At 29.1% G+C, this 10,487-nt stretch overlaps 1 protein-coding gene across 1 annotated transcript; it reads right to left on the reverse strand.

Annotated features, from left to right (window-relative positions):
- Positions 1-6,553: 6,553 nt before the first annotated feature.
- LOC101499859 (uncharacterized) lies at positions 6,554-10,245 on the reverse strand. The gene is made up of 3 exons (XM_004494090.4): positions 9,131-10,245; positions 8,081-8,279; positions 6,554-7,280 (listed from the first exon to the last, which is right to left on the reverse strand). The coding sequence occupies exons 1-3, from the start codon at positions 9,848-9,850 to the stop codon at positions 6,754-6,756; spliced, it is 1,446 nt and encodes a 481-aa protein (XP_004494147.1). The 5' UTR covers positions 9,851-10,245; the 3' UTR covers positions 6,554-6,753.
- Between the last annotated feature and the right edge of the window lie 242 nt (positions 10,246-10,487).

Genomic DNA, 10,487 nt, shown 5'->3' on the forward strand with positions numbered 1-10,487 from the left:
ACCACAAGTTTTGGTCGAATAAATCCTTTTAAGTCTAATCACCCGTTTCTTTGTTGTTGGATATGATGGTATAAAATTATGTGAATCATATCGGACGAACATTTCCTGTTCAGAAAAATTAAGAATGTTGATATTATTAGAGTAATTCAAATTGTATGAAGTTGATGTTGAACCCGATGGCTGATTAAGAAGTCTCAACTGTGATTCCAAGGCTCTGCCATCAGTTTAAAATGTCTACATGTTCTAAGATTGAAAACCAATTAATTAAATTAAAAGTTCGATAGTGTTTGATGTTTTCTCTATAGAATAGAAAATCAATTAAGTTTAGATAGAGTTGATTGTTGAAGCAAATAGAAATATTGAATTTTGTGTTGAGAGTATGATCGATGTGTTTGGCTTGTGCTTTGCCGTGCCGTATATATATATAGGATTTTGTCTCCCTAACTGTGGGGATGCTTCTTGGATAGCCAACCAAATCAAAGATAATGAATTAATCAAAGTGATTATTTTTTTACAAGGGAAATGCCCTTGAGATTGTTCTTATGTTGGACTTGTTCTTAATTAGTTTAAGTCACAAACACGGTATGGGCCTCGAAATTTTTACATATGTTTCAATAGTTATAATAATTTTTCAACATTAATAAAAAATAAATTGAACTCATCAACACAAAGGTGTAATGAAATTTTGTACCATTAATCAATCACGGCTATGATATTATGGGATTGAAGTAGTGAAGTGATGGAAAATCTCATCTATCACATATTGATGAAAGAAAAAAGTATAAAATTGTCTCATTTGATCAGCTACTACTTGATATATTTGGTGGGAAAAAAACAACGTATATTATTCAATGGAAATATCTTTGATGTGATTCGTTAAATGGGAAGATGGAGGAAGAAATAAGTCCTATTTATTGTCTCAAAGTGTAGGAATTTAATTATTTCTTGTGCAATAGATTTAGAATATCTCTGCTACTAAAAATCATTGTATTATTACAATCATTTGATTTTTATTATAATTAATTCTAAAATCACACATATAATTAGTTATAATGTGTTAATAATATATTAAATTACTCCATTTAAAATAAAATATAACTAAAAATAATTTTATTTTATTAATATATCTGATATTAATTAAATATTAAATACATTCATATTTATATTTATTATTTATTTTGGAATAGTAAACTAAAAAAAAATATCTCAGTATATACTAGGGATGGACATTGGTTTTGGGGGTTTCGAATCAAAAGTGTGAAACCGGCCAAATCCACGGGTTAGATTTATTGGTCTAATTTCGTCTATTTTTTAAATTGGGTACATCGAGTTCGGGTACATCGGATGTCAGTTGTGTGGGTGGATAAAAACGGGTTGAATTTTATTGGACTTTTTTAAATATTGATATGTTTTTCTTTGAATTTTACAGAGAGAACATCATCCAGTAATGATGAAGCTATACAGGATGCAGTGTCTCGTTCAAGAGAAACGACAAACTAGGTTGAGAAATCCCGAGAGAGTTTGGTCATTCTCTAGATTGTTGCACTGCTAGTACTGTACAAGATTATGGTGCTGAAATATTTGTCATTGCCTCAAGTATCTCCAAAGAGGAGATGCATAAAGGCAATAGGTTGAAACCTGTTATCCAGGTTCTTGAGGTAGTGACCAAATTTAGTCCCGAAGTTTCCCTCGAAGAAGTTTCTCGCTTGAGCACCTAACGATGGTGACGACAACGATAGTGTTACAGCAGCGATGGTGACCGTGACTGTGAGCAAGACGAGACTCAAAGAAAACTGTTTGAAACTAAGTCTTTGAGTTTGAGAGAAACGAAATAGAGAGAGAGTGAGGCGGATGACGATGTGATGAATCAATGTGTTGAAATTTGAACTCAAGTCACTGTTAATTGGGTTGGACTGCTTGAGTTGTGTGTTATTGGACTTTTTTTAAAAAAAATTATCTTGTGGCATTGTGTTTGTGAGACGTGAATGTAATTTTATATTAGTACTGAAAGTAAAAGTTAGTAGTATTGTTGTTGGATGTATTTTAATTTTACATATTAATATATAATATAAAATCAATAATATTAATATATAATATAAAAATAATAATATAATTCGATCGAGTTCAAGTATTGACGGTTTCAAATTACTCATCCTAACCCGATCATATAAATCTACGTGAATCTTTATTTTTCATCCACTCAATCCAAAGAAACCCATTCACAAACTTAAATTTTTTATTGGATCGGTCGCGTTCGGACGAGTCCGAATATTATATCCACCCGAAATCTATACTAGTCTCAACATATTTTAATGCCAAAAGGCGATGTTTTCAAAATTTACATCATTATGATGGCCACTGTGGGATGTGGTTTGTTTAATTGGAAAATGGTTAATAGCAAAAAATCTAAGGCATTTCAACAAAGATTTGCTCGGTACCTACCACAAGTTGTTGGATGGCCAACAGGTATACCAAGTTACATAAAATAACAAAACATTCTCAACTCTGCAACCTTTACATCAAATCATCGACCATCGTCATACTCCACAATAAGAAGTGTAGTCCAGTGTCTTATTACCCCATTTGTGTCTTTTTCCATGAACACCTTTAATTAATGCTTCTTTCTGGTCTCAATAATAAAAAGAAAAAACTAAATAAATCAATAATAATAAATAAAAATTTACAAAATTTCTTATAAATAGGACCGGAAGCAATAACTCATCCCACTAACCTAAGTTTTCCCAATCTAAATCACACTAAGTTAATATAAATAATGTGAGAGAATACAATTTTTATTAAATTATTTTTGTTGAATATTAATGCATTATTAATATCATAAATATACAGTAAAAGATATTATATTAAAAATTATGTAAATAGTATTAATTAATTAAATGTTACAATTGAATGAAAAAAGTGCATTAAAAATTAAAATGATCGTTCATTTTGAAACAACTTTATTTTACAAATAAATCATTCATTGTAGGAAGCAGGAAATAACATTTTAAATAATTATTGATAAATAAAATAAATAATCTTTAAATTAAGATAGACTTTCTAAGATTAAAGTCTAACATAATAAAATAAAACATAAGATCTAAATTTTAACTATTATAGACTTATTTTTAGATTTGAGGGTGAAAAAAATTTTGGGAAAAATAACTCATCTATAAATATAAGGGTCATATGAAGGGGAGATATCACTATTTATAGAGTAATATCAAAAAGCCTGAAAAATACTACCTTTTGTACTTTTTTTAATAAAATAAAATTTTGGTTATACATAAAATGCCATAAAAATGGTAATTGATTTTCGAACTTTGGCATTACTCTTATCTAATCTATCTTATATTAGGTGCTCTTAATTTCGTGAAAATATTAAATTTTAATTTTTAAAATGTGTGATTACTTTATTTTTATTTTGATGATAATACGTTGTATTTACTATTATTATAGAAAAGAAATAAAATAATATATTTATAGAGATTTCAAAACCTGCAATATTAGGATTGTAATTGTATTTGCGGATAATTTAAAATCCTTAGTTATAAATAGTTATAAGTTGATTAATATTAACTACACGATGGTTAAGATTTATTGCCTTTGTGAGTTGGTGTAGTCATCACCCTTTTGTGTTCTGTTTCTTTTTCGCTAATCGGAATGAAACTCGAACGAACCAAATCGAGTTGTTGAAGAATTCCATAGCAAGAAATGAAAGTGAAAACTTAGAACTTTCATGATGAAGAAAGGGATTTGATTTTCAAGTTTAAGAAAATCTCTATAAAAATAAAAAGGTAAAATCCATGCCATGTTAATTAACAAGTGGGTCATCAATTTCAAAAGGTACTAATCTTGCGACTTTAAAGAAAAAGTTCAATGATGAAACAACCATCAAGGAGGAATTCGTGTGTGTCGAGTTGAATCGTTTCCGAGTAACACTCTCTAGCATCGTTTTCTAATGGAGCAATGGATTTTAATAACACTTCTAAGGGTAGTTTTGTTCTTGTTAGAAAAGAAGCAAGGTAACGAAATTTATGTTGTTGGATGATGTTGAAACGAGGTTGGTTATGGTGGTAAGGTCCTGTGGAAACTATACGAGGTCCTGTATATGTATATTTGTATTTTCTAAAAGTAAAGATTGAAGAAAAAAAAATAAACAATATCACAATTTATGTATTAATTAAAGTCATTGAATTTTGTGTTAAAGAAATTTAAAAGATGAACGTGTATATATAAAAAAAGAGTGAGAAATACTTATGTTATGTGTACTTCAAAGCTTGCATATTTCTTGTTTTCCTTTGTCAACATATTTATTACATAGTTAATTGCGACCATTTATTATCTTTCAACCATGCTGGTCAACAATATTAGTTATTTAATTATTAAACTGGAAAATTAATCTGTAGAAGAAAAACATAAATGAAATAAAAATTAAATTTTTTTAGGAATTTCATTTTTTATAGATCGTGTTAAAATTTTATTTTGATGATCAATTAAAGCACAGAGTAAGAATTTTTATTATGCTTTTTCTATTTGGAGGACAAATTATTTAAATTGTTATTTGTTTCGGGGTTTTATATTGTATAATATTTTTTGTTTGATGATTTTTGTATCTTTTTTATGTAAATTATTTTTATAACTCTTTTTGATATTTTCTTTGTAGATCTTGTGCTATAAAAAACTTCTTTTTATTTATTCAATTTGGATTTTTTCAAAAACAAAAAGTTACAAATAAAATATCATATTAGATATTGAAAAACCCCGTATCACCACACCTCAAATAAATCTCAACCCCCAACCTCAACAAAGCAACACCTAACGATTTTGGAAATTTCTTCTCTTTAGACTAACGTATCTAGATGAGATTTATCTAGATTGAGGATTGTAAATATTAATTTAAATTTTTTTCATAATCTTTTATACCTTTGAATTAGTTTAAATCTGTGAAAAATTTCGTAAATTTAAATTTTATACTTAAATTAATCAATAAAACATGTAAAAAATCCTAAAAAATTATCAATTAGTTTTTACCTCTATTTTGGTAATATTAATATTTATACCTCTGAATTCACTCTAGAAAAATCTTATCTAAAGATCAATAAAAGTATTATATATGAAACAAAAAATATTGAAATTGGGAGGTTTTTAAAAATACGAGGGGTGGGAGTAGAAACCGTCAAAAGATATTTGTATCTTATTGGACATTTAAAAGCACAAGCTCATATGAGTGGCCCAATCCGCAGTATATTAGTCCAGCTGGGTGAGTGTCTATATGTTCAAATTGTCTACCTAAGGACCGTAGCTGTCCCAAATTATATAGACATATTCTATTATTAGGGAATATGATAATCACCTATTATATTTAAATAAAATATATAGTTTAGTGGTTAGACTTATGCAATGAAGAATCTATAAATATTTTGTAGTGGGGGAAAAGATCTTCTATAATATATGCATTAAAGAAAAATATTCTACGCTTTTATAAAATTCTCTCAAATTAATTATATTATGTTCGAAGGTGTCAATTTCTTTAAGAAAAATGTTTAAAGTGTAAATATAATGTTATGTTGTATCACCTTATATGTTTAGTGTAAAAGATAAAAGGATAAATAATTAAAATTTATTCTATTTTCTCTCTTATAATTTTCTACATTTGTTTGTTTTTATAAAGTTAATAGCTATTTATTAATAACATTTTTGAAGAGGCAACAGCTCCCAATACATGCATTCGTTGCTGAACTGATACACCCTTAAATATTAGAAAAGAATGAGGAATCATATATTCAAATATGAGCATCGTGTCTTTATCTTAATCGTCACAATTAAAATGTGCATACGAGACGATTTACCTATTTCAAATACTCCTTCTTGCTCTCCTTTTTCATTTAGCTTTAAAGTCCCATATCATTTTTTAGTTACAATAGTCTTTTAAAATAAATTGTTTAGACTGAAAACTTAATGTCTTAAATTTTTCCAGAGCCATTTAGTTTTGCTTATAATTTAGACTGAAAATCTGGGAGAGGTACCTCACATATTGTTGTTCCTAGAAGATATGATAGCGTTGTTGAGAAATGAATGTTCATTGTACAAGTGACGTTGTTGAAGAGAGATAAAGGATAGTGATCGGTGAGTGAAAGTAGAGAAGCTAGGAAGAGTGATGAATATAAGTTGGAAAAGGAAAAAGGAAAAAGCAATAAACAAAGATGCAAGTAAAATTGACAAGTCGTTGAGAAATTCTATATGAATAACAAGGCTTTGGAAAAGAAAAAGAACATGAGATTAGACTGATTTGTGATTAGTCATTGTCATATTGCTCCTTCCTATAGATGCTCTTCATATTATATGATTCTCTGCCAACAACTGTAATTCCTTCCATCTTTTACATCTGCTGTGCTTCCCCCAACACTCATTCCTTCTCTATACTTTCAACTATTAAACTACTCTCATTTTAAATTAATAATGCAGTTGTGCATTTGTACCAAAATCATTTGAATTAATTGAATTTATATTTGCTTTTTCTCCTCTATCTCTTAAGAGCTTATAAGATAATTAATGAAGCAAATGAGACTCACAATATCTCCACATTCTAGCTCAAAACACCAAGTCATCATGTACATAAAACCCAAATTATATTCTTGGGTCACTTTTCTTTTTTCTTTTTTAACTATCCTATCCCAATACATTCCATGTCAGACTATACCCTACAAAGAAAAAGAATAAAGATAATCATCCATTCATACTTAGTTTCAAAACTTACACACATGAACATACTAATTCCTCTGAAAATTCCTCCACTAGAATGCTAAAGATAGCAAATTCAACCTCTCCAGCCATATTTCTTACTTGCTCTACATTTTTCTTCCACCCTTCATCCTCTATAAAGAAATCCTCTTTTATCATCATATCAATTGTGTTAGGCTCCACTTCTTTCCATGATTCAAGCCTCTTGCATATCTTTTTTATCACCATTTCCATGTCTTCTAATGAATTATTAAATTCTCTCTCTTCTTCCACAACAACATCATATATCAGTTTCTTTAACTCTTGTGGGATTTGTTGTCTCTCATGAACCATTGACAGATAAACAGCTTCAAAAACAAGTTCTTTGAAATCCTTTTCTTTACATGATGATACTTCCATTTCTTCTTCATCATCCTCTTCCATGTATGTTTCATCCTCTTCCTCTTCTTGATCCAGCATTCTTTTCTCAAGCTCTATCGGATCCAACTCTGCGAGTTTCTCAAATCTGCGAAGCTTGTACAAAATTTGCTGTCTTGCTCCTGTAAAACCAACACAAAGATAGGAAAAAAATCAATCATAAATATCTTGGTTAGATGAATTCAGTAATTGTTATTATTGAACATTACAACATCTCAAAGACTTTAAGCTAAGCACTTGCACATGTTAAAGACTATGAAGTACTTATATTACACAAGACTCATACTAAGTACTAACACATTATTGGTAACACAAAGCATTCCTTAACAACCAAAATTAAAAGTACCACAAATATTTTTCAAACTTGAAAAGGGTTTGATTGATGAATGTTATCCAATATATTGAATGCAAAAAAATCCCAATTGAGACAGATCTCCTAACATAAAAAATTGTGGGTCATATTCTAATAAATAACAAAAATGAACTATATGTAGTTGTTGTAAATGAAGAGTATGCAACTAGGCCAACTCCACATTAAATGGGAAATGCCGTTTTCATGTTGACAAGCTGTAATATTTAAATTGCTCAAAAAAAACAAAAACTGTAATCTTTAAAATTGATCCAAAAAAAAAAAGCTGTATTCTTTAAATGGAACCTACGCAAAGACATCAATGTTCAAAGTATCAAATTTTATTTACTTCTTAAATAGATTCCAAATTACTATGATAATTTTTTTCTTAACAAATTTGAGGGTTGAAACGAAAAAAATAAAATATTGAGCAAAACACAATCACATGGGAAATTAGCTTATCCCCTTAATGTGTTACTGTAACAGACAAGCAAGTTTGTGATGATAGAAAACGACCATACAACCAATGAATTAAAATGGTACAAAACAAAAATAAATGCAACCGTGACATACTCTGTACAATTGCATAGCTTCTCTCCAAATCAAAATCACCACCATCTTCATCTTCATCGTCATCATTTATATGTCCTTCGTCATCGTCCTCGAATGGTGGGTCTAAAACACAGACCGGACTACATTGTTCCTTATCTTCTTCCTCTTCTTCCCCTGACTTTAATTTATTGAGATCCTCAGCTCCATTACTTTCTTTGTCCTATATTAAATTCCACAAAAACAATCATTACAATAACATTTTTTTTAACTTGATTAAGCACTTCTTTAATAAGTATTTATTGTACAAATGTTAATATATATAATCTGTTTCTAAAATTGAATAAAAAATCATGTGTAACTCCTAATACATAGTATAAACTATTTATATAAAGTATATACTATATAGTATACTTAAGTTGCTATTCTAATAAGATTACAAAATTGTAAAAAAACAAAAACATAAATACTCCCCCCAAAAAAAAAAAATCATCCTCACAGATTTTTTATTGACTTTTTTTATACTTTTATACAGTAATTCAAATGAAAATACAAATGAAACACAATTTTCTAGCGAATGGAACGTGTGGATCTAATCTAACAGAAAGCAAACAAGAGAAGAAACAAACATGATTTGTCATCTTTTAAGAAATTAATTAATTTACCAAACAATCATCAAAAAGAAGAAATGTCGTGCACATATTTTTGTTAGTGAGCTAAAAGACGTCCAAAAAATTATAAGAGAACCCGAAAGAATTAACCTATTATTTATTTATTAATATTTTTCTATTAAATATATATATATATTACATGACAGAAACACTATCGAAAAGTACAAATAAGAAAATTCTAAAAATCAAAATATAAAGTTGATTATTATAACCCTCCAAATTTTACTCCAATGGATTGCTATGATTGTAATTCAAAAGCGACATTTCAGCAAAATTTGCATACCCAGATCCTCTTACCGACAATTTAATAACCACAAAAAGAACATAATTAATTAACAAATAAAATTTCAATATTTATTCAAAAAAAAAAAAAACTTATATAATGATTTATGAAAAAACGAACCTCTGTTTTATGACGCGCCGGCGATGCCAGCTCCGGCGTGTGGGTGCCGGAGCAAGAAGTCGTTTGAAGAACAAAACGGAAAGGGCTTTCAGAGAAAGCACAGTGATAACAACCACAAGCTTCTTGATCAGTAACAAAAGAGTAACCACTACACGAAGTTTCCATTTCCAATGATTTATCCTCCGACCAAACAAACCCAACCTCAGTATCATTAACCATGTTGTTGTTTTTCTTCTCATAATCCAAATTTTTAGACGAATCCCATTTCAATATATCCTTTACAGACACATTTTGACCTTCTATTTGGCGTTTCCGGTTCTGGTTTCGTTGCGTGAGTCTCTTGAATAAAGACCCAAATAATCCAAACCCTTTGGTTTTTGTTTTGGAAGAAGATGAATGTTTATGGATCCTAAGAGCAGCTTCTAGAAGAAGTGTTGCTGTTCGAGAAGAAGGGGTTTTATTAGCTGGGGAAGTTAGTTCAAAAAGTGGTGATTTTCTGAACTCTGGTGTTTCTGGAAATGAGAAAAAACAAGAAGTGTTTTTACAGAGATTTATGTGGAAGTTCGAATTTTGAATTGGTTTTTTGTGTTGTTGTAAAATTGTGTTTGAAAAAGGAGTGGTTTTTTTGATTTGGTTGCGTTTATCTGAAATGTATTTGTTAAGAAGGAATGGTTCTTGATCTTGTTTTAGTAGCTCGTGTAAGTACTTTTGAGCCATCATCACACACACAACAGGTTAAAAAAGGATAAATTCTAAAATGAAGAACCAAACAAACTCAACAAGAGTACTCTCTTGATTTGAAGTAGAAGAAGTTTTGTGAAATTTGGGGTACAAAGGAATGAAAAGTGATTTTTTTTTTTTTGTTCTATTGATCATGTATTAGAGAGAGAGGGGGGAGGAAAGGGAAGGAATAGAGTTTGTGATTTATGATTCAAAAGTTGGGTTAGGAAAGCAAGGGCAGAGAAGAGAGTGAAGTGTTGCGTAGAGTCTAGTGAGTCATTCATAAATGATAGTAAATTGATTATGGTTGATTATTAGAATAATAATAATTGTAAAATAATGAGAAACAGAATAAAATTAAAATTTGGTAGCAAAATGTTGGTGAATTGTGTAGCTTTCCTAGTTTCTATAGTCTCATAGTAGGACTCTATAGGAGGATGCTTTCTGTTTTGTTTCTGTCGTCTCTAAATTGTAGTACTCCTTTAATACAAACAGTAATAATAGAAATACTAGTACTATACTATATACAATGCAATAATATATTATAATTTTTACAAATTATTATTTTAATATTTAAAGTATTAAATGTTGTCTTGATTGAGACATATATAAATTTAAATATTTCATTTAAAAAAAT

The sequence above is a fragment of the Cicer arietinum genome, chromosome 3 (genome assembly GCF_000331145.2).
Source record: "Cicer arietinum cultivar CDC Frontier isolate Library 1 chromosome 3, Cicar.CDCFrontier_v2.0, whole genome shotgun sequence".
Taxonomy (NCBI): Eukaryota; Viridiplantae; Streptophyta; class Magnoliopsida; order Fabales; family Fabaceae; genus Cicer; species Cicer arietinum.